General features: G+C 37.0%; 1 protein-coding gene and 1 pseudogene across 2 annotated transcripts in view; one reads left to right on the forward strand and one right to left on the reverse strand.

Moving 5' to 3' along the window:
* COMMD1 (copper metabolism domain containing 1) overlaps positions 1-25,294 on the reverse strand; it is a 162,686-nt gene that overhangs the window by 84,165 nt on the left and 53,227 nt on the right. For both annotated transcript variants that reach the window (XM_029231887.1, XM_029231886.1), the window contains exon 2: positions 9,717-9,998. In XM_029231887.1, coding sequence (XP_029087720.1) covers positions 9,717-9,998 — 282 coding nt within the window. The remainder of the gene's footprint in view (positions 1-9,716; positions 9,999-25,294) is intronic.
* On the forward strand, positions 16,496-16,867 carry LOC114900920 (annotated as a pseudogene).

Raw genomic sequence — 25,294 nt, forward strand, 5'->3', positions numbered from 1 at the left:
GGAAGGAAGGAAGGAAGGAAGGAAGGAAGGAAGGAAGGAAGGAAGGAAGGAAGGAAGGAAGGAAGGAAGGAAAGGAAGGGAGGAAGGGAGAAAGGGAAGGACAACCTGTACTAATCCAGTGCCAAAGGTCACACCTATGTGCTAAACACAAGGGTTATGTTCATAAACTCTAGAGAAGTCATACTACATGTACCAACTTTTTTGTTTTTCTTAGTTCATGACATTTAACTCTGAATCAGAGTTGAAATCAGAGAAACCAAATGCAAATGTACCTCCTTAGAGCTGCCTTCCTCAGCTTACTGGGTAAAGACAGCCATTTCGTCTTCTGAGCTTTGATAAGGCTCTTCAGTCTCTGATACACTTTCTTACACTAATTACTACTGTTTTTTGTTTACTGTCAGCTCCTTAGGATAAGAGACTTGGCCATATTGTTCACTGATACATCCTCAACACCTACACAGTGCATGATACATGGTAGATGCTTAGTAAAATAGTGAATTATATGATTCATTTATTCATTCAACAACTATTTCCTGAATATCATGTGCCAAGCAGCATCTAGACTTTGAGAATACAGCTGTGAACAAAACAGCAATAATCCTCACCCCATTACATGCTAATGTGGAGCACAAACAAGATTAATAATTACAATAAAATATACAGCATGGTAGATAGTAATAAGTGCCAAGAAGAAAAAACAAAGCAGAAAAAACTAATCTATGATGATAAAAGGTACATCGGTGGTTGTCTAGGAAATGTGCTGGAGAGAGATGGATTGTACAGGGGAAGAAGGAGACTTTTAAGGGATGATGAACACATTCTGTCACCTGACTGCCATGGTGGTTTCACAAGTGTATATACCAGCCAAAATTAATCAAATTGGACACTTCAAATGGATACAGTTTATTGTATGGAAATTATAGCTCAATAAAGTTTTCAAAAATTAAAGCAGAAAGTGGAGGACTGAACTTTTAGAAAGGTGGTCAGTGAAAGCATTATTGAGAAGATGAATTTTTTTTTTTTTTTTTTTTTTCCGTTACGCGGGCCTCTCACTATTGTGGCCTCTCCCGTTGCAGAACACAGGCTCCGGACGCGCAGGCCCAGCGGCCATGGCTCACGGGCCCAGCCGCTCCACGGCATGTGGGATCTTCCCGGACCGGGGCACAAACCCATGTCCCCTGCATCGGCAGGCGGACTCTCCACCACTGCGCCACCAGGGAAGCCCCCAAGAAGATGAATTTTTTTAAAAAGACCTCAGGAAAGTGAAAAGGCTAACTCTACAAATATCTGAGTGAAGACCAATCCAGAGAGAGGGAACAGCAAATGCACAGACCCTAAAGAGGGAGCACGCTTAGCATGATCCATGAATCAGCAATCAGCATGGGTCTAGCTATAGCAGACTGAGCAAGGGAGAAAGCTATTAATCTGACTGTGAAAGGAAGCCCCTAGAGTGAGATGAGAGCCATGAATACATTAACTGACTTAGGCTTTAACACAGTCACTCTGTTGACACACTGCTGTGTGTTGAGAATAGGCTAAAGAGCAGATGCAGAGAGGTCAGTTAGGAGGATGTTATTATAATCTAGGAGAGAAGTAATGGTAATCTGAACAGAGTAGAGGGGAGTAGTGAAAAGTAATCAAATTAAACCCAACAAGATTTGATGATGGACTAGATGTGGGCATGAGGATATGAACCCGAAGAATGGAGGTACCACTAACTGAGATGATAAAAAATATGGGAGGAACAAATATGGGAGGCAAAGAAGGAACTTAGTCTGGGGCATATTCAATTTTTTGATACCTTTTTCACATTTAAATAGAGTTCTCAAGTATGTCATAAGTATACACCTGGAATTTAAGGGAGAAATCCAGTTTGGAGATATAAATTTGGGAGTTGTTAGGCTATAGAAGTATTTAAATCCATAGAACTGGGACATGCCTGGTGGCGCAGTGGTTAAGAATCCGCCTCCCGATGCAGGGGGCACAGGTTCAAGCCCTGGACATGCCGCAGAGCAATTAAGCCCGTGTGCCACAACTACTGAGCCTGCGCTCTAGAACCCGAGAGCCACAGCTACTGAAGCCCACGCACCTAGAGCCTGTGCTCCACTACAAGAGAAGCCACCGCAATGAGAAGCCCACACACCACAACAAAGAGTAGCCCCCACTTGCCGTAACTAGAGAAAGCCCGCACGCAGCAATGAAGCCCCAATGTAGCCAAAAATAAATAAATTATAACAAACAAAAAACTAAATGAGATCACCTAGGAAGTGTGTTGGAGATAGGGAAGAAAACAGGACCAAAGACTTAAGCCCAGGGACACTCCAACATTGAGAAGTGGGGTGAATGAGAAAGAACCAGCAAAAAAAAGAGATATGAAAAGGGAAGAAAAAGGAACGGACTAGAAAATTAGGGGGAAAATTAGGCAAATGTGTCATGGAGGACAAGTGTTTCAAAGAAAAGAGAAGTCAAGTATGTCAAATGTTGACTCATGGATCAAGTCTCAAAAGGCTGTCAAGACCAAAATAAATGCAAAATCATCATATAAATTTTTGAACAGAGGCTTGGTTAAGAAAACCAAGCACATTAATAGTAGAGCATTCTAATCTTAATACATCAAAAATATTAAGTACCACTTATTATTACACAATTCTTACATAAAACATACCCCCAAATGTCTACTTTTTAATGGGTAAATTATCAACTACTGAAAAGTTCTGATTTTAATTGTTTCAAAACTAGATGACCACTTACATTTTTTCCCCACTAGCTATTACCTATTCTCTGTTATAAAATATTCATTCTAATCAGTAACGTTAAAAGTTTTTTAGCATCTTTTTCTCTTTTGTAAAACATTTCCTTCTGTACAAGGTATTTTTTGTAAATAGCTAATTCAGAGTTAGTCAGAATTTAAATATTAAGTTGTGGATCTCCATGTTTCTTTTTTAGCAAAAATGAACACAATGAAAATCACAATGGCTTTCAAGGAGGACAAAATTTTTTATTCTATTTATTTTCTGTGTTGTTATAGACTTAAGGCACTGTCCTTCTACAAATTGTATCTTGGAACTGTAAGTTTAGGACCACAACTTTAGAAAACAAACTATTATGAAACACATCTTTGAGCTACAAAAATGGGTTGACCCATTCAGAATTAAAGTTTAAATAAACTCAATGTTCAAAACCTGATATAAAATATAAAATGGAAAATTCCTTTATTTAAAAAATAAGTGGGACTTCCCTGGTGGCGCAGTGGCTAGGACTCTGCACTCCCAGTGCAGGGGGCCTGGGTTTGATCCCTGGTCAGGGAACTAGATCCCACATTCATGCCGCAACTAAGAGTTTGCATGCCGCAGCTTAGGAGTCCGCCTGCAGCAACTAAGAACCAGTGCAACCAAATAAATAAATTAATTTAAAAAAAAAGTATTCTAAACTGATTTAAGCATCCTCAAGCGGTTAAATTTCATCAATCCGTACTGACAAAGGGTGGTTTGTTTATTAGATTAGCTTGACTAATTTCTCTGGAGGCTTTCCTTTATTACATTGTTAAAAGTGAAAATCCAACCTTAAAAACAAGAATTATCAGAAATAGACCAAGCATTACAGCATGTATAACCAAATAAGATTATCTAAACTTTCCTCCATAGCTACTGAGAATAAAGCAACATAATCTCAAAATGGTAAGTGTTAATAAAATAAAATGGCATTTTATTTACTCTCTATATCCCATCTTTACAAATTTTCCCATATATTGGTACACATATAAATGTATGTATGTATGTAAGAGAGAAAGGGCATGAGAAAGAGGATGTGCTTTAAATTTTCCTTCTCCTATGACACAAAGCAGGGAGTTGTGGTGGCTCTGCTCCGGCTTATAAAGCTACAATGCTATACGTAAGAGAGCTCAGCATAAACTGATTATTAATCATCGGTTTTAGCAGGTTCTTATTCCTTACCACCAGAATTATACAAGGAGATCAGTGTACCTTGTTGTAGAAGGAATTGTGGAAATTAAAAATAAGTGATTACTTTCTTTTGAGATTAGATGTTTACCTATGTTTTGGACAAAATGCTGGCCTTTTAATCCAGAGCCTAACCTGTCTTGATCCTAGAAATCAGAGTGTGTCTACCATTGTATATACTCTTTTTTTTTTTTAACCATTGCATATAGTCTCTTGATATGTGATATTCTCTTATCTAACTGCTTGAAAATGACAGAATTGAGCATATGATGAATTGGCCAGAAAAAAATTATATCAGTAAAGGTAGATTCTATCTTCTTCCCTGTGTCTGCTGAAAACACAACCCAAAACTAGAAGAGTTTTGGTACACTAAAACTTAAGACTAGAAAAGGCAATAACATTATTCATTGTCTTAAAAAGACAATATGGACTTCCCTGGTGGTCCAGTGGGTAAGACTCTACACTCCCAATGCAGGGGGCCTGGGTTCGATCCCTGGTTGGGGAACTAGATCCCATATGCATGCTGCAACTAAGAGTTTGAATGCCACAATTAAAGATCCTGCATGCTGCAACTAAGACCAGTGCAGCCAAAATAAATAAATACTAAATAAAAATTAAAAAAACAATAAAGAAACAGAGATTTATATTTCAGGATCTCTACAGGCAGGGAATCTCTAAATGCTTATGAAAGAACAATTCAGCAGAAGAAAGAAGAAATAATTTACTACTAAATAGTTTAGCACAGAAGCTGTGGCTAAATGTTTCCTCACAAAACATCTTATTGGTTTTGAAAAACAGGAAGTCACAAAAGAAAAACCAACATGTCTTTATAAAATGCCAAAATTCAGTCTCAAAAAAAGAGAAATAACCATATATGAGACTCTACTAAGCATATAAATTATCTCCCCAAAAGTTACTGTTTAAAAAAAGAAAACACTCTATGAGAATTTCTATTTAAGTTCCAGGAAAGGAAAACAGTGGTATTAATGAAGTAAGCAGAACAATAAAACTTTCCTAAAGACACATGCCAGATTCCAACAGTCCTCAAGGATTAGGTCCCTCAGTGATTTATGATCAAATATGAAAGGATCTCAATTATACGAGTAAAACACTGATGTTCTTCCCTTTGGACATGAAATGGTCACCGCAGAGTTTTCTGTGTACTTTTGTAACTGAATTCATGTTTTATTCTTGCAAAAAGTTTATTTCTGTCGAAGAAAAACATTCACTACAAGAAAGGTATTTAGGTCACTAGTGCATAGTCATTTTCTCTAGCTTTACATATTTCCATAAATATATACTGCCTTAGTTACTTCTCTATTACTTTGGCTTCCTCATATCCCAAAGGCATTATATATTGTGGTTAATAAGAAAAAAAAGTTAATGCATGCACTTGGCTGCCAATTGTCAAATGTACTTTTTGGACCAAAGAAAGAAGTAATGCAGACAAACTGAGCAGGAGAGAGAAATTTAAATAGAGAGGGAAAGACAGAAAAAACGTACCACATCTAGTGTCTGAATAAATAGTCCCCAAGCACTTCACAAATTATGGCAAGTAGAAGTAATATGCCAACATATACTGAATCCTCACTGTAAAAATTTAATACCAAGCTATATTAACATTTCAAATCAGAGTAGTTGGCACTTTTAACATAGTGGTTCTCAACCTTGGATGAATACTGAAATCACCAGTTTTTAGTTGTTGTTGTGTTCTTTTTTTTTTTGGCCACGCTGCGTGGCATGTAGGATCTTAGTTCCCCGACCAGGGATCGAACCCGTGCCCCCTGCAGTAGAAGCATGGAGTCTTAACCACTGGAACACCAGGTAAGTCCCCCCACCCTTGTTTTTTTTTTAAATCACCAGTTTTAAAGAATACTGATGCCCAGGTCCCATCCCCACAGATTCTTACTTAATTGGTCTGAAGTATGTCCAGAGCATGAAAAATTTTTAAGCTCCAAAAGTGATTCTTATGTGTAGCCATGATTGAGAACCACTAATTTAAAATGACATAAATTGAAGACAGTAATTTAGTTGTTGGGGTACATGGACACACACACCCCAGAGTTCAAAAACCTTGGTCATTCTTCTTAGAAGCAACCTCTTAATATCCTAGAATCATTAATTCTCTCACAAGCTCATCCAATGACAGCAGTGTAAAAATAACTTTGTCTTTGTTGCCTATACATGTTCTAAAAACTGGTAAGTTGATTTAGTAGAGTATTTCATAAATAACATTCACCTAGAAGCTGACAGAAGTACTAACCAAGGATCCAGGCCTCACAAAAACATTTCCGGTAGGATCTGGGTTGTATATTTATTTTACTGCCAGCCTAGGTTCTATTACAGTTTACTTTCTTTACAACTTTTCTTGATTTAAGAATATATTTGCGTTCAAAGGATTTTGTGGGTTAAAGTGCATTTTCAATCATTTTCACAGTGACCATTTTCTTCACAACTTTGAAGTATAAGTCATGTACAATAAACTGCATATCTAAAGCATGCAATTTCATAAGTTTTGACATACATATATTTACATCCATAAAACAGCTGCCACAATGAACATAAACATTTTTTTCACACTTAAAAATTTTCATGCACCCCTCTGTAATCTAATCTATCCCTCCTTCTACTCTTATGCCCAGGCATCTGCTTTCTGTCACTATAGATTACGTTGCATTTTCTAGGATTTTATATGAGTAGAATCATACATTATGTTAAAAAAAGTTTTTATCTGGCTTACTTCACTCAGCAAATGATTCTGAGATTCAACCATTTTGTTGCGTATATCAAAAGTTCTTTCCTTCTTATTGCTGAGTGATATTCCTATCAACGCTCATGATTACCGCACTGTATAACCAACATGTTTTATAACCAACATGTTTTCTTGGCATAGACTATTGTGAGAAGCTAACAAAAGCTCCTAGATGTTGGTATCAATGGTTTTTGGAAAAACTAAGTCTGGTGATCCCCATTTTATTTTATTTTTTTTAATTTTATTTTATTTTATTATTTATTTATTTGTTTATTTATTTATTTATGGTTGCATTGGGTCTTTGTTGCTGCACTCGGGCTTTCTCTAGTTGCAGAGAGCGGGGGCTACTCTTCGTTGTGGTGGATGGGCCTCTCACTGTGGTGGCTTCTCTTGTTGCAGAGCACAGACTCTAGGCATGCGGGCTTCAGTAGTTGTGGCTCGCGGGCTCTAGAGCACAGACTCAGTAGCTGTGGCACATGGGCTTAGTTACTCCACAGCATGTGGGATCTTCCCGGGCCAGGGCTCAAACCCGTGTCCCCTGCATTGGCAGGCAGATTCCCAACCACTGCGCCACCAGGGAAGCCCCGATCCCCATTTTAGTTCTCACTTTACCACTTATCAGCTATGTCTGAAGCAAGTCACTTCTCTGTCACATACACCTTCTCTGGAAAATGAGGATGTACCACCTCACCTATGTAATTCACCTTAGATGAGTACTTAAGGACTCTCTGACTTCTAAGACCTATTGATTCTATTGAAATAGGTAAACCTTCTAGAAAGATAGGAGTGCCCATCTGTTTACATACTGTCTGTGGCTGCTTTTGAGCTGCACCAAGAATGATGAGTACTTGTGACAGAAACTGTAGAGCTGTCAAGCATAAAATATCTGTCCTCTCAAAAAAAAGTTTACCAACTTGTTCTAAGTAATCATGAAATGTTCCTGAAGCTAGCTAAAAAATCATGTGTAGTGATGTTCAGATTTACTGATTGACAAAAACACATTCTACTGTTCTAAAAAAAAATGTTTTTTCTTGTTACTTTAGCTAAAAAAATGAAAGAAAAACCATAGGAACTTAAAAATAGATTTTTAAGGGCTTTTCTGGTGGCGCAGTGGTTGGGGGTCCACCTGCCGATGCGGGGGACGCGGGTTCGTGCCCCGGTCCAGGAGAGTCCTGCGTGCCGCGGGGCGGCTGCGCCCGTGGGCCGTGGCCGCTGGGCCTGCGCGTCCGGGGCCTGTGCTCCGCAACAGGAGAGGCCACGGCAGTGAGAGGCCCGCATACCACCAAAAAAAATAATAATAATAAGATTTTTAAAATTCCTGTGTCAGTACCCAATATATTCAGATGGTATATAAGTTACTAAAATCAAAAGGCACATTATAAACCCCAGTTCAAGAAATATTAGGAAAATATTGAGTTAAAGAAATACTATAATAGTTTTCTAGGAAAGTCAAAGTAGATATGTATGTTTTCATATTCCTGCCCAAATGATAAATACTTGACAAAATCACTACTGCCAGAATAAAAAATGAACAGCCTATAAAAATGGCTGGTGAAACTTAGATATCCAAGAATACTTTCTGCACCTTTCTGTCAGATTTTTGGTCTAGGAATAATAGGAGGAAGGCTGTATAACACAGTGGTTAAGAAAATGGACTTTAGGATCAGAGAAACCAAAGTCAGTAAAGGCTATTAGCACTACTGTAAAATAACTGAATAAAAGGTCCTCAAAATATATTTTGAAAAAGAACAATTTTTTAAAAGGAATTATCTTTTAAATTAAAATTAAAGTCATTAGGGAATGTACAAATTAGGGAAAGTACAAATACTGGAAAAACCCTAAGCAACTCAAGAAGGGATTATGTGAGGAAACTTGCCAGCTAAAAAAATGCGCTCATTATTAGAAGAAAAGATATAAATTTCTATTATAGGATGTAATAGAACCACTTATTTGATTATTTATCTGAAAATAAATCTGGTTAGCTAATTCAGTGATCTGGGTTTTCTCTTCCTAATTACAAGTTGCTGCTTTTTTTTCCCCAAAAGACATATACCAGGTCATTAAAAGTCTGATCTGGCAGTCATCTGGAGTACAAACTGAAGACTTCAAAGAAAAACCATGTAGATGTCCGCTATAACGACATTGGAAACTGCAAGGAAAGCAGTACTGTTTTGTAAATAATCAAGATCAATTAAAAACAATTTGTAGGCTCAAGGACAGAAATAGTATACTTTAGGGTCTTTAGGAACAACACAATGTTGTAATTAAAATACATTGCTGGGACTTCCCTGGTGGTGCAGTGGTTAAGAGTCCACCTGCCAGTGCATGGGAGCACAAGTTCGAGCCCTGGTCCAGGAAGATCCCACATGCCACAGAGCCACTGAGCCTGCGAGCCACAACTACTGAAGCCCGCATGCCTAGAGCCCGTGCTCCGCAACAAGAGAAGCCACCGCAATGAGAAGCCTGCACACCGCAACGAAGAGTAGCCCCCGCTCACCACAATTAGAAAAAGCCCACACGCAGCAATGAAGAGCCAATGCAGCCAAAAATAAATAAATAAATTTATATTAAAAAAATACATTGCCTCCTATACCTGAATGCCTATAAAGATGAGTTTTGTGAGATAGGTTTGTTCTATGTTGTTTAATCTCAATTCCTCATCTTTACTTAGCGTCTTTATCATTACCTTGGAGATTCTGACCAAACGCCACAAACTCATATCTAACCAAAAGGGAACAGTGGCCAACTTCTGTGCAATCACCTTATTGACCCACTTTGTTCTTTTGAGATAGCTGCCGGAGGCTGGTTTTCAGACTCTATCCACAGTTGGGAATACCCAAACTTTCAGATGATTCTATCTTTGAAAAGGGATTCTGAAAACCAGAATCTTTTCCTGTTATCATTATCTCTGCAAACAAAGGCTGTTACATAAAATCATTCTGAATGTATGGCTAATACGTAATGGAAAAATACAGTTTACAAAGGGAAATTGAAATTGAACTCACCTGTCCACTTTTCCCTATTTCCAGCTCCATTATGGCAACAGGAGTGTGCATTTGAGCTGAGTGTCTTGACTGCGATTTCCCATCAACTCTCCAGCTCAAGCCCCGAAGCCCACTGTCCCACCGGCTCTGGTTCATGAGGCTCTCTCGGATTTTTGTCTTATGGCTCTTCCAGAATTTGGAAATGACAGCAGCTTGGTCAGATGTGATCCCGCCTTGCTTTTTGGTTTGAGCAGTCAAGAATGCCTCCAGCTGGTTGAAATCCATGTCTGCAGATGCAACAGACTATAATGACAGAAAAAATAACAGATATGCATTTGGTAGATAACTAGAAAAAGATGCATCTTAACTACAGATCACATTTTGAGTGATTCTTAATCACTGAATAAGCTTTCAAAAAGGGTCATCAAAAGACAGTAATGAGAATAAGTGCTTCATAAATACAAAAATATTCCCTTTGAAAATACTGAATATCAGAAAAGCTATTGTGAAAAATTCCATGTTGGGAATTCCCTGGCGATCCAGTGGACAGGACTCCACGCTCTCACTGCCTAGGGCCCAGGTTCAATCCACAGTAGGGGAACTAAGATCCCACAAGCCCCATGATGTGGCCAACAAAAAAAAAAAATCCGTGTCACTCAAATTCTCTATCAATAGCTAGAATCTATAAATATCCAGTTCCATGATGAGGAAATAATAAAATATATATAAAGTTAAAATGTAAAAATAATAAAACAAGAGAATAAAATGAATTAGTGCTCTGATGAAATCTTACATAATTTCACAGTGCCTTACAGCCAGGCTTGGTTTGATATACTATAACTGGGTAATGCCTTGTCCATACGAAGTACTAAGTAAATTTTGTTAAGTGAATGAATTAGTTTAGTTTTATAGCCCATCTTCAACCAAACAGCCAATAATACTACAATATCCAATAATACTACTCTGAAACTGTATACTACTTTATTCTTTTCCATAAATTTTCAAACCTTAATTGCCATTGCTGTTCTGAGAACAGTAAGCAGCTAAACTGAAGCGGGAAATCATCAAAGGGCTGGGGCAATGGAGCCCTGAATAGGTCAGTGATGGTTAATGATTTGGTCTCCGAACAAGCTTTCCCCTGCCTGGACATGAGGATTGATATGAGCTCCAAACCAAACTATCATAGTACCTCCTTTCTCTGGGCACAATGATTGATCCAAATTAATCTCCCAATTTAGGAGGAGAAGTGGTCTTATCTCCTGAGGTCATGGTACCAGAAGAACATGAGACTGGAGGGTTGCAGACAGACATCTTTGATCTTTTGGCAAAAGCCTGATTGCAATAAAATAGAATGAAGCCAAGTAGAGATGAGAGTGGGTTCTAATGGAGTGATACCCTGTTCTGTAATCCCCAAGGCCTTGGTTCCTGCAGACCTTTCTTCAACTCTGTATGTTATCTCGGCATCTTTTCCACCTGTAGGCACCAAAAACTCCCATTTACTATTCAAGATAGTTTAAGCTGTATTCCTATCATTTGGAACCAAGAGTCCTGCCTACACTTGAGCAGTAGCAGTGAGAACACAGGAATGTAAAGGTAGACAGTGTACAGGTGGAGTATAGGTAGAATAGGTGGAACGGAGGCTGAAAGACAAACATGCTGTCTTTCATTCCTCCATTAATATGAAAAAGTACAATAAATATTACAACATAGATTAAAGATATTTCACATTACAAGTCAACAAATGTTTACTGAATATCTGCCTATTTACCAGGTTTTGGGTAGGAGAACCCAAAATCTCTGGCTATGCCACTCAATAGAAACATTAATTTGTATAATATATTATAATTAAATAAAAGTATTTCTACCGGTACTTTGCTTCACACTATCGCATCACAACACAGGTGATGTGTATCATTCTTTTCCTCAAAGCATATTAAGAAATCTATTCTGGGGCTTCCCTGGTGGTGCAGTGGTTGAGAGTCCGCCTGCCAATGCAAGGGACACGGGTTCATGCCCTGGCCCGGGAAGAACCCACATGCCGCGGAGCAGCTAGGCCCGTGAGCCATGGCCGCTGAGCCTGCGCGTCTGGAGCCTGTGCTCCGCAACGGGAGAGGCCATAACAGTGAGGGGCCCACGTACCGCAAAAAAAAAAAAAAAAAAAAATCTATTCTGATTTAACTTCACTTGTGACAGAAGTCATTTTGGTTGGGATCCAGTCAATAATATCTTGAACTGGGGTCAATTCATCCAAAAAAGGTGTTACCGTCTCTGTAACATATTCTTCTTTTTACTTGCCCAACTCTTTAAAAATGTAAAAACCATTCTTAGCTAATGGGCTATACAAAAATAGTGTGTCCTGTAGGATGTAGTTTGCCAACCCTGCTCAAGAACATCCTACAAAACAAACTGACACATGTCCTACATGACTTGGCAATGTCCCATCTAACATTATGTGGAACCTGTTTATAATTACCTGGGCCTAGAAATTAATCTTTTTCTTTTTACATAAAAAATTATTTTTTGGCACAGTTTTAATAAGCTCTAAATTTTCCAGGAATGCAACTAATACAGCTTGTATCAATATTTTGGTTTGGTCAGAACTTTACAAATAGGTTGTTGAGCATTTTGGAAAATCTCATTACCAGTGGCAATACCATTCACATTTTGATTTCTGAACTACCAAAACAACACATCTATATATGTCTGCATTTACTGCTGCACATTCACAGTGATTCTACATATAGGTGCAAGTATTTGATTAATTCATTACATGTTCTAATGCAGTAATGCTTCAACATTTACATTGTTAAGTATATATTTTAAATTACTGTATTATTTTATTTTCCTTATAACTTTCCTTTATATTACATATATGTCATCATATTATTAGAAATTATACATGTTAATTTTATTATATGTGAATTATAATTATACATGCATTTCATTTAAGGTTAATGAAGGAACTGTATGGTCAGACCACTCAAGATGGGTGTTCTCTTGCTCTCTGTACATCCCCTGCCTGGCCAGTGCCTGCTTCACCCATACCCTACACTATGACTGACCTTCCTACAAACTTGCCCCAGACCCCAGCTAGTGACTGTTCTTATCAAAAGGGCAGTGAGGGGTGTGCCCCTCTGCTGGTTTCCCCAGTAACTAATGAGCCAACCTGACGAAATTCCCCCTATAACTGGTAATCTCCCTTCCACCCAGGAGCAAAGCCTGCCACCATGTCCTGCCTGCTGTCTGTCACACATGGTGGGGTGTTGCTCCAGGACCTTGCTTCAGATGTGTAAGCTCCTCCATCCATTAAATTAACCCTGATGTCTCTGTCACTGACTCTGAGCTCTTTCTTCGGTCTTGAAGCTGGGCAAGTGCAGGCCTTGTAGGCCTGCAGAGTGCAGCCCAACAGGGACACTGGAAAATATTTACTATAAAAAGGAAACCCTGGGTCTGATAGGTTTGCGAGCCACTGAGGATCAAGTCCAAACCCAACACAACAGGCCCTTCAAAATGCAAGCTGACTTATTATAAGCAGATAGGCTAGAGGGTCTTTGGAGAAAGAGAACCAAGAATGGCTCTCTTGACATAAGAGAACCTATTTAGGCCTAAGCCATTTTGTAATCTAAGCCTGGCTGCCATGCTTGCCCTTGAACAGATCTCAGTAATTAATGATCTTAAGGGAGGGAATACAGAAACTAGGGAGGAGCAGTCAAGAAACAACAGTGCAGCCTTGGGGCAGGGTCCTGGTTCCTCAAGGGATATACATAATATAACTTTGAGTTCTGCAGAACTAAGGCCCCCACCAGGTGGAGGATGGAATGAAGATGTTGATAGTCTAGACTTTAATCAACTAAAGCTTGGACTCTTCCAACCTTCGTCCCAATTCTATGTTGAATTCTCCTCTGCTCAAGCCCCCTCATGAATATACATGTACCCTTAGTTTAAAACTTCCCCAATTTTGCTGTTCAGGAAGACACTGCTTTGAGAAAGATCCCCAGTGTTCTCCTTACTTGCTGCAAGTAATAATCCTTCCTTCTCTCGATCTCTGGCTTGGTTGTGGCTATTGGCTCAATGCCCACCACTCTTGGGCAAACCCAGTTTTCTGGTAACATTATCCTCCTATCTTATTTTACTCCCTGCCTCCCAGACTTGCCACTCAAACAGCACCAACTTGTTCATAATGCCCCTGCTACCAATCCCAATATGCTAACTGCTTCTTTCTATGTGCCTCTGTTCACGCTATTCTAACTGCCTGAAATGTCCTTTCATCACCACCTTCACCGGATTAACTTCTATTCACCATTCAAGACTCAGTTCAAGCATGACTCCCCCAATATTCCTCCTCCCCTAGTAAGGTAAGGGTACCTCTCTATTCCAAAAATGCCCTAATATCTCTATCATAGCACTTACCTCAATGTAATGAAGCTTTCTGTTTACAAGTCTATTTCACCCAACAGACTTTAATCTTTGACAGAGTCTAATTTATATATCTCTGCAAATATAGGATCTAACACAACTTTTTGAATTTATGTTCTAACAAGCACAACTGTATCAACAACTTTTTAAACCAAAAGTAATAAATGTTGCAGATTAAGTCTAGAAGTATCTACAGTTACCAACTCCTTGCTCTACAAAATCTTACCATGTATATAACAAACTATAAACTCCTAGATAAAGTAGAAAATAATCCCATGGTGTTGATATCTGTTTGCGTAATCTAGCCTGGCAAATTAGCAAGGGGCTCAGAGCTAAAGGATATTTAGGCTAGGAAATCAGGAGAAAGGAAGAATCTGATTGAAAGATAAAAATGCAAACCATCATATTAATGTTATTGATAATGTTGTGCTGCTAGAATATAATCATAGAACAACCCCACATGATGTGGCTGCTGGTGGGCAGCTTGGAGAAACCACTGGTCACCTAGTCAACACAGATCAGCAATATGCTAAAAATGTATTTGACAGAAATATGATGATCCAATTACAACTTTTAAATGTTAAAAATTAATAATTACCAGTTTGAAACTGAAATTTCAAATGAACAAAAAAAGTGAGGTAGTAAGAGACAGGAAAACAGAAGAAATGTAAAAACATGCCAAGCTGTTCTATTTCAGAGAAAAGAAACAGACTGATATGTATGCAGTTCCAATCAAAATCCTAGTAAGATTTTTTGTAGGTATAGGCAAAATTATTGTACAATTTAAATGGAAAGGCAAAGGAAGTGGAGTAGATAAAGCAATTTTGAATAAGAACAATAAAGTGGGAGGAATTGGTCTTCCGCATTTCAAGATTTAATTCACCGCTACAGTAATCAAGATTCTGTGATATCTGCAGAGAGACAGATACATAGACCAATGGAATACACAGACCAATAAAAAACACAGAAACAGACCCCCACAAAATGGGCAACTCATCTTTGACAAAGGTGCAAAAGCAATTCAATGAAGGAAAGAAAGATAGCGTTTTCAGCAAAAGGTACTCAAGCAAGTAGATATCCATAGGTTAAAAAAGAGAACCTCAACCTTAGTCTCATAACATATAGAAGTAAATTTTAAGTGGATCACGGGCTTAGATATAATGAAAAACTGTAAATCTTAGAAAGAAAAAGAAAGACAATCTTTGGGATCTAGGACTAATCAAAGCATTCTTAGACTTGACACCAAAAGCATGATCCATAAAAGCAAAAACTGTTAAATTCGACCTCATCAAAATTAACCTTCACCATGTGCAAAAAACCCTGTGAAGGGGATAAAAGACATACTTCAAATTGGTAGAAAATATTTCAAGCCACATATCTAACCAAGGACTAGTATCTAGAATATATAAAGAACTTTCAGGGACTTCCCTGGAGGGCCAGCGGTTAAGACTGCATGCTTCCACTGCAGCGGGCGTGGGTTCCATCCCTGGTCAGGGAACTCTTTTAAGATCCCGCATGCCACATGGTGCGGCCAAAAGACAAAAGAGAAAAGAACTTTCAAAATGCAATATTAAAAAATAAACAATCCCATTAGAAACTGGATAAAACATATGAGAGATATTTCACCAGAGCAGATATACAGATGGTAAATAAGTACAATGAAAAATGCTAAACATCATTAGCCATCAGAGAAATGCAAATTAAAACCACAATGAGATGTCACTATACACTTATCAGAATGGCTAAAATGTAAAAATAGTGACAAGACAGGATACAGAGGCTCTGGATCACTCATACATTGTTGGTGGGAATGTAAAATGGCACACCCACACTGCAAAACATTTTGGCAATTTATTAGAAAACTAAACATGAACTTCCATATGACCCAGCAATAGCATTTCTGGGCATTTATCCCAGAGAAAGGAGAACTTACGCCCATACAAAAAGCTATACACAAATGTTTATGGCAGCTTTATTTGTAATAACCAAAAATTAGAAACAAACCAGACATCCTTCAACTGGTGAATGGTTAAATAAACTGTGGTATATCCATATACCATGGACTATTTCTCTACAATAAAAAGGAAACGGGCCATTGATACTACAACTTGCATAAATTCTCAGAGAATTATGCTGAGTGAAAAAACCCAATCAGGAAAAGTTACACATTGTACTATTCCATTTATATCATATACTTGAAATGGCAAAATTACAGAAATGGAAGACAGATTAGTAGTTGCTAGCGATTAAGGAAGGGGTGAGGGCTCTTTGAGGAATATGTGGTTGGAGCTGCAGCTGAGCTCGGGTCCACCCGCTCCTGCTCTTGACTTGCCACTGTTTTTTCTCACCCAGGAACAAGTCAGTCAGGGAGGTACATCACAACCATGGCTTTGAAAGATACCAGAAAGATACCCGTGGAACCAGAGGTGGCAATTTCACCAAATTAGAATCACCCTATCCAGTCACAATGTAAAACCTCTGGAGAAGGTTTGTGTAGACTTGATGAGAGGTGCAAATGAAAAGAATCTTAAAATGAAAAGACCAGTTTGGAGGCCTACCAGGACTCTGAGAATCACTACAAGAAAAACTCCTGCTGAAAGATTTGGTCTCTTTTTCAGATGAGGATATACAAGAAACTCATTGACTTGAACAGTCTTTCTGAGATTGTTAAGCAGATTACTTCCATCAGTATTTAGCCGGGAGTCGAGGCTGAATCACTACTGCAGATGCTTAAATCAACTATTTTAATAAATTGATTATCAGTTGTTTAAAGAGGAAAAAAAAAGGAAGGAGCAAGGGTGGGTGGGAGGAAAGTAGATGTGGCTATAAAACTGCAACATGAGGGATCTTAGTGGTGATGGAAAGCTCTGTATCTTGACTGTACCAATGTTAATATAGTGGTTGTGATATTATACTACAGTTTTGCAGTACGTTATCGTTGGGGGAATCAATAAAAAATACAATGGTATCTCTTTGTATTATTTCTTATAGCTGCATTTGAATCTACAATTATCTCTAAATAAAAATCTTAATTAAAAAAAGAAACCTACATCAGGCCTATTTCTTGCTCTAAATGTAAGTTCTTTAAGAGAGCAGAGACCTTGCCTCTCTTGTTTAATATTTAACCCCTGGAGCCTCGCACAGTGACTGGCATATAGTAGGTGATCAGCAAATATATAATGAATGAGTGAATAGTTGGATGAGCATGAAATCTGGAATCGCCCCCAAAAAAACTAGTACCGTACTCACTTGATCTTGAGAAAGTCATTTAGTCTTGTTGTACCTCAATTTCCCCATTTATAATATGTAGATATAATACAGAATATGGTTATTTTAAAACTTGGCTCCAAAATTCTTTGACCCTTCTCCCACAAAGAGTTAAGGGTCTATGTCCTATTCCCTAGAATATGGGCTGTGTGAGTGTTTGATCATGGCAATTCCAACTATATGACATTCTGGAAAAGTCAAAACTATGCAGACAGTAAAAAGATCAGTGGTTGCCAGGAGTTCAGACGGAGGAAGGGAGAGATGAATAGGTGGAACACAAGGGATTTTTCAGGCAGTGAAACAATTCTGTATAGTGTACAAAATCTGATACTAAATGGTGGACACACATAACTAAACATTTGTGTAGAAAGAATATACAAACAGAATGTACAAGACAAAGAGTGAATTCTAGTGTAAACCGTGGATTTTAGTTAATAATGTAATCAACACAGGCTCCTCAACTGTAAACAAATGTACCACACTAATGCAAGATGTTCATAATAGGGGAAACTGCTTGGGAGCAGAGAGCAAGGGAGTATATGTTAACTCTCTGCACTTTCCATTCAATTCTTCTGTAAACCAAAAACCATTCTTAAAGTATATTTTAAAAAAACCCCAAAAACTAGTGATAGATACAAAAACATGCATAAATTTTAGATATTATGCTGAATTTTAAAAGTTAGATACATCGAGTATATACTGTATGATTCAATTTATGTTACGTTCTACAACAAGCAAAACTAATCTATGATAACAGAAACCAGAAAAGTGGTTACCTAAGGCAGAGGTGGGGCTGACTGGGAAGAGGAATGAGGGAACTTTCTGTGGTGATGATAGGATGATAAGATGATGACAGAAGTGTGGATTACACAGGTATACATTTCTCAAAAACTCAAACTGAATACTTAAGTACTATCATATAAATTATACTCAATTTTTTTTAAAAAGCAAAAAATAACTTCTTACGAAAAAGATACCATTTTTTAAAGTTACAAATTCAAATGAAGTACTGAGATTTTGTAAAGTATATAACTGACAGAAGAGTAGTATGCAGAGTATATAAAGAACTCCTTGAAATCAAAAAGACCTAACAGCTAAAAATTTGACCAAAAATATGAGCAGACTATTCATAGAAAGGGAAATTTAATAATAAATCAATCAATAAAAATATGCTCAACATAACTAATAATAAAGAAAATGTAAACTAATACCATTTCCCTTCCATTAAACTGGCAAAAAGTAAAATGCCCCACAATATTAAAAACTGTTTCTTTACTTCCTCACCAACAATTCTCATATACTGTTGTGGGAACAGAACATTTTTGAAGAGCAATTTTGCATTATCTGTCAAAATTTAAGATGTACGTATTCTAGAACTCAGCAACTCTTCTGCAATGGAAAAAACTTAGAGGAACTCTTATACCTATGCACTAGGAGTCCTATGCAGGAATGGTTATTGCAACAATGTTGGTAATAGTAACAAATTAGAATCAACTCCAATGTCTGGAACAACAACAACAAAAATGGACTAACACACAGTAAATGAATTAGAATTATATCTATCAACATGGAAAAGCACAAACACATAATGCCGAACAACAATAACAAAAAAGACAACTGCACACAAATATATGAAGTATGATACTATTTATATGAAATATTATAAGATAAAAAATACTATAAATTTAAAATACGTATGTAGTAAAAATGTAAAATTATGCATGAGATTGATAAACACCTAATGCAGGCCAGAGGTTACTTCAAAGGACAAGGAGAATGAAATCTGAGAGGCATATAGAGGGCTCTAGTAGTATCTACAATTTTTTTAATGTTTTTAATAAAACTAACTTTAGAACAGATGTACAGAAAACTTATGAAGATAGTATAGATTTAATATACCACACACTCAATTTCCTAGGCTATTAACATCTTACATTAATAAAGTCACACGTGACAATTAGTGAATCAATATGGATAACATTATTATTAACCATAGTCTATATGTTATTCATATTTCCTTAGTTTTTACCTAATGTGCTTTTTATGTTCCAGGATCCCATCCAAGTTACACTACATTTAGTCATCATGTCTCCTTAAGTTTCCCTCGGCTATGACAGTTTCTCAAACTTTTCTTGTTTTTGATAACCTTGACAGTTTTGAGGAGTACTGGTCAGGTACTTTGTAGAATGTCCCTCAGTTTGGATATGCCTCATGTTTTTCTCATGGTTAGACTGGGGTTATAGGTTTTGGGAGAAAGACCAGAGGTGAACTGCCATTCTCATCATACCACATCAAGGGTACATGCTATCAACATGGCTTACCACTGCTAATGGAAACTAGCTGAGGTAGTGTTTTTCAGGTTTCTCCACTGTAAAATAACTCTTTTCTCCCCCTTTTCTATAATCTACTCTTTGTTGGGAAGTCACCATGAGCAGCCCACACTTAAAGAATAGGAAGTTATGCTCCACCTCCTTGGAGGCAAAGTATCTATATAAATTATTTGGAATTCTTCTGTGTAGGTCAATAATGTTTTAAAATACCCAAAAAAGAAAGAAATAATAAAGATCAGAGCAGAAATAAATGAAATAGAGACTAAAACAAAACAAAACAAAAACAAAAAGATCAGTGAAACTAGGAGCTGGTTCTTTGAAAAGATATACAAAATTGATAAACCTTTAGCCAGACTCATCAGGAAAAAAAAGAGAGAGGGCCTAAACAAATAAAATCAGAAATGAACAAGGAGAAGTTACAAAGGATCATAAGAGATTACAACAAACAAGTATATACCAATAAAATGAACAACTTAGAAAAAATGGATAAAGTCCTAGAAATGTATAATCTCCCAAGACTGAATTAGGAAAAAACATAAAATATGTATAGACCAATTACCAGTAATGAAATTGAATCAGTAATTAAAAAACAAAACAAGCAAAAAAACTTCCAATAAACAAAAGTCTAGGACCAGAAGCCTTCATAGGTGAAATCTACTAAACGTTTAAAGAGTTAATGCCTATCTTCAAACTATTCCAAAATAGATTGAAGAGGAAGGAATGATTCTGAACTCATTCTCTGAGGCCAGCATCATCCTGATACAAAACCAGACAAAGACACTGCAAAAAAAGAGAAAATTACAGGTCAGTATCACTGATAAACATAGATGCAAAAATTCTCAACAAATATTAGCAAACCAAATTCAACAATACGTTTAAAGGATCATACATCATGATCAAGTGGGATTTATCCCAGGGATGCAAGTATGGTTCAAATCTGAAAATCAATTAATGTGATACACCACATTAACAAATTGGAGAATAAAAATCCTATGATCATCTCAATAGATGCATAAAAAGCTTTTGACAAAATTCAACATCCATTTATGATAAAAACTCTCAACAAAGTGGGTACAGAGGGAACATACCTCAACATAATAAAAGTCACATGTGACAAACCTGCAGCCAACAATATACTCAACGGTGAAAAGCTGAAAGCATTTCCTCTAAGATCAGGAACAAGACAAGGATGCCCACTCTCGTCACTGTTATTCAACATTGTACTGGAAGTCCCAGCCACCGAAATCAAACGAGAAAAAAAAATAAAAGGAATCCGAATTAGAAGGGAAGAAGTAAAACTGTCACTATCTGCAGATGATACACTATATATAGAAAATCCTAAAGATACCACCAAAAGACTATTAGAACTAATAACTTAATTCAGTAAGTTGCAGGATACAAAATTAGCATACAGAAATCTGTTGCATTTCTATACACTAACAGAGAACTATCAGAAGAGAAATTTTAAAAATAATATCACTTACAGAAGAATAATACACCTAGGAACAAATCTAACTAAGGAAGTAAATGACCTGTACTCGAAAAACTATGACACTAATGAAAGAAACCAAAGACAACACAGACAAGTGGAAAGATATACCGTGCTCACAAGTTGGAAGAATTAACATTGCTAAAATGACAATATTACCCAAGGCAATTTAAGATGCAATGCAATACCTACCAAAATACCAACAGCAGGGACTTCCCTGGTGGCGCAGTGGTTAAGAATCTGCCTGCCAATGCAAGGGACACGGGTTCGAGCCCTGGTCTGGGAAGATCCCACATGCCGTGGCGCAACTAAGCCCATGCGCCACAACTACTAAGCCTGCGCTCTAGAGCCCGTGTGCCACAACTACTGAGCCCACACACCACAACTACTGAAGTCCGCACACTCTAGAGCCCGTGCTCCACAACAAGAGAAGCCACTGCAATAAGCCTGTGCACCACAATGAAGAGTAGCCCCCGCTCGCCGCAACTAGAGAAAGCCTGTGAGCAGCAACAAAGATCCAACACAGCCAAAAAAAAAAAAAAACAACAACAGTATTTTTCACAAAACTAGAACAAATAATTCTAAAATTTGTTCTAAAAGGCCACCTACTGAATGGGAGAAGGTGTTTTCAAACATATATCTGGTAAGCAGTTAATATCCAAAATATACAAAGAATTCATACAACTCAATATCAAAAACAAAATTTTTTTAATGGGCAAAAGACCTAAACAGACATTTTGCCAAAGACATACAGATGGCCAACAGACACATGAAAAGATGCTCAACATCACTAATCATCAGGGAAATGCAAATCAAAGCCACAATAAGCTATCACCTCACAGCTGTCAGAATGGCTATTATCAAAAGTCAACGAATAATAAACGTTGGCAAGGACATGGAGAAAAGGGAACCCTCATGCACTGTTAGTGGGAATACAAATGGGTGCAGCCGCTATGGAAAACAGTACGGAGATTCCTCAAAAAATTAAAAATAGAACTACCATACAAGAATCATTAATCTCTCTAATTTTACTCCATATCAAAAGAGGAAAGCAAACTTGCTAGTTTAATATAATAAATATAAATTAATGTGAAAAATCTTGGTTCTTATGACCAAGAATAAATACTGGGGACATAATTTCAACAACCCAAAAGTACTATTTCTTAAGAGTGTATCAAATATAAGTGATAAATCAATGCAATCTAATAACTTGTAGCTCTTTTTAATCAACTCAATAAAATACTGTCAAAGATAAATTAATAAACTTCTAGGATAAGTATCTTATTGACTTAAATATAAGATGACCTTGAATTTAGGTAATTCTATTTTTCCAAGAAAGAAACAAAGTTTAATTGTAAGAAATATTCTTTATCATGGTCAGTATTGCTAGTAACTCATATATATATAATTAAAAAAAAAACAAGCAGAAAATTCTCATCCACAAATAATATACTTACCATCAATCTCATCCTGCTTGGAAATAACTGTCTTTTTCTAGTTATATTATATGTGGGGTTTTTAATATTGTAAGAAAAAAATATTGCTAGAATATGCCAAGGCAGTTGTTTGAATAGATAGCTATTTCTTTAGTGATTAAGTTATATCCAAGGAGAAAGAATGATTAGGAATTAAGCAAGATAATGCATGAGATATAAATATTTGCTTCTCCAACCCCTTAATGGGAACAGTAATTAAGAATTTCAGAAAGTTATTCACTCCCCTAATTTCCATTAAGTAAGTGAACTGGAACACATCATGCAGATTTAAATTCATCATTTCTGAAGAAAACAGACTGACAAGCATAGAGGCAAACGAAGAACTAACAATAGTTCAACCCCCATAGAAACTACTCATGGTAACCAAAAACAAATCTTTACTTGTCAACAGTTCTGTGAAGGTTCCAAGAATATGCTATGCCATAATGTGCACACATTCCCTTAGTTAAGCCTATAAACTACAGAATGCTACCAGCTGTCAATAAAAAGAAATTAAGACCTTGAGAAAGCAAAAGCAATTTGCCTCGTGACTATTAATATTAGCTTGTTAGTAAAGAGTAATAAAGAGAATGTTTTTTCTTCTGATTTATTTCACCAGAATATTTTCTGACAAAAATATATATTTACACAATTAAAGATCAAATACCAGGTCAAAAGATCTCAGTTGCATTTCTATAGCCTCTTGGAATAAAAAAAATCATATGATGAGCTAAAGCAAGTGAAACTGCCAAAAAATGGTTTAGGTAAACTAGTGTTTTCTAATGCTCTTAAAAGTTTTCTTGTTTTTTTTTTTTTAAATTTGTATTTATTTATTTATTTTATTTATTTGGTTGCACCAGGTCTTAGTTGTGGCAGGCGGGCTCCTTAGTTGTGGCATGCGAACCCTCAGTTGCAGCATGCATGTGGGATCTAGTTCCCTGGCCAGGGATAAAACCCAGGCCCCCTGCACTGGGAGCGTGGAGTCTTACCCACTGCCCCACCAAGGAAGTCCTCAGTTTTCTTGTTTTAAAAAAACTAAATATTTCCCTTGAAATTGCTTATGATATTATTTTAAGTAGAACATAGTCCAAAACATAAGCAGAAATAGTCCAAAAGAAAAGCAACTCAGTTTTTGTGTGGGTTTTTTTTGTTGTTGTTGTTTTAATTTATTTGGCTGTGCTGGGTCTTAGTTGCCGCACACGGGATCTTCGTTGCGGCTTGTGTGCAGGATCTTCATTGCGGCATGCATGTGGGATCCAGTTCCCTAACCAGGGATCGAACCCAGTCCCCCTGCATTGGAAGCACAGAGTCTTAACCACTGGACCACCTGGGAAGTCCCACAACTCAGTTTTGCCTTTTATTTACCTTCAGTAAATTCGTAAAATCTGGTTTACTGTACTTACAGTTAGAAAATGGTTTTTCTGTTTGAAACATTTCTCTGGGCTTTAGTTTCCCTAAAATTAAATGAAGGGGATTTGCTAAATGATGTCTATGTACTCCGCCCCCAGTATTAACATTCCATGTTGCTGTATCTATGCACTGAGCTACACAAAATTGCCAGTGTGCAACTGTTTTTGACTTACAAAAATGGTAATTTGAAGTGGTTCAACCTTGCTAAATTTCCAAAGCTTTATTCCCTCCTATAAACTATCTTTGGCATAACTCAGCTTTTGTATTCTTTTTTTTTTTTTGAAGTATAGTTGATTTACAATATTGCATTAGTTTCAGGTTACAGCAAAGCAATATGGTTATATATATATATGTATACATCTGCATTTTTTTCACTTCTCATTATAGGTTATTACAAGATATTGAATATAGCTCCCTGTGCTATACAGTAAATCCTTGTTGTTTATCTATTTTATATAATAGGTAGTGTGAGCTTTTGTATTTGTTTTTTTTTTTTTTTTAGCTTTTGTATTCTTAAAGTAGACCAAAATGATGAAAGCTGGCTCTCAATTCCATTCAGGATTGAATGTACTTTATTAGAAAATTTTTGTAAGGCCTATTTTATCCCTGAAGAAAAAGTAGATAATCTGATATGGAAACCCTCCTATGTTACTACTTCACAATTCAGTTTTGAGTATTTGCAGAATTTGTTCTAGCCCACTCAGTTTTGACTCCACTTGTTATCACCATATAATCTTCTTCATCACCGAGTTTCAACCACCTTCCTATCAGGCCCTGTCCTAAACTCTCAAAAAAGATGAATAACATGAACATGACTTTGAAGAGCATACAATCTGGTGTGTAACCAAAAGCACAATGCAGCATCCTTGGCTTTCCTCATTTGCCAGGAAATCTAGAGCAGTACTACCCAAAGTACAGTCTCCAGATCAATGCCAGTCCACAAACTTCATTACAAGTCCACTATGAGGTGGCTGTAGAGACTGAGAGTAAACATTCAGAAACTTTTGTGGCAATGTCACAGTATTTTTATGTTGATTATTCTAACAAAATAATTGAACCTTATATTTTTATGTATTTTTGGTGAGACTGAAAATTCTAAAAACACAACACACACACACACACACTACAAATCTGGTCCTCAACAGACATCATTTAAGAAGCACTGGTGTTGAGGATTCTATTGTTTTTGCAATTTAGGTCAGCTGCATTTTG

This window comes from Monodon monoceros, unplaced genomic scaffold, assembly GCF_005190385.1.
Source record: "Monodon monoceros isolate NGI ecotype Baffin Bay Population unplaced genomic scaffold, NGI_Narwhal_1 Super_Scaffold_19, whole genome shotgun sequence".
Lineage (NCBI taxonomy): Eukaryota > Metazoa > Chordata > Mammalia > Artiodactyla > Monodontidae > Monodon > Monodon monoceros.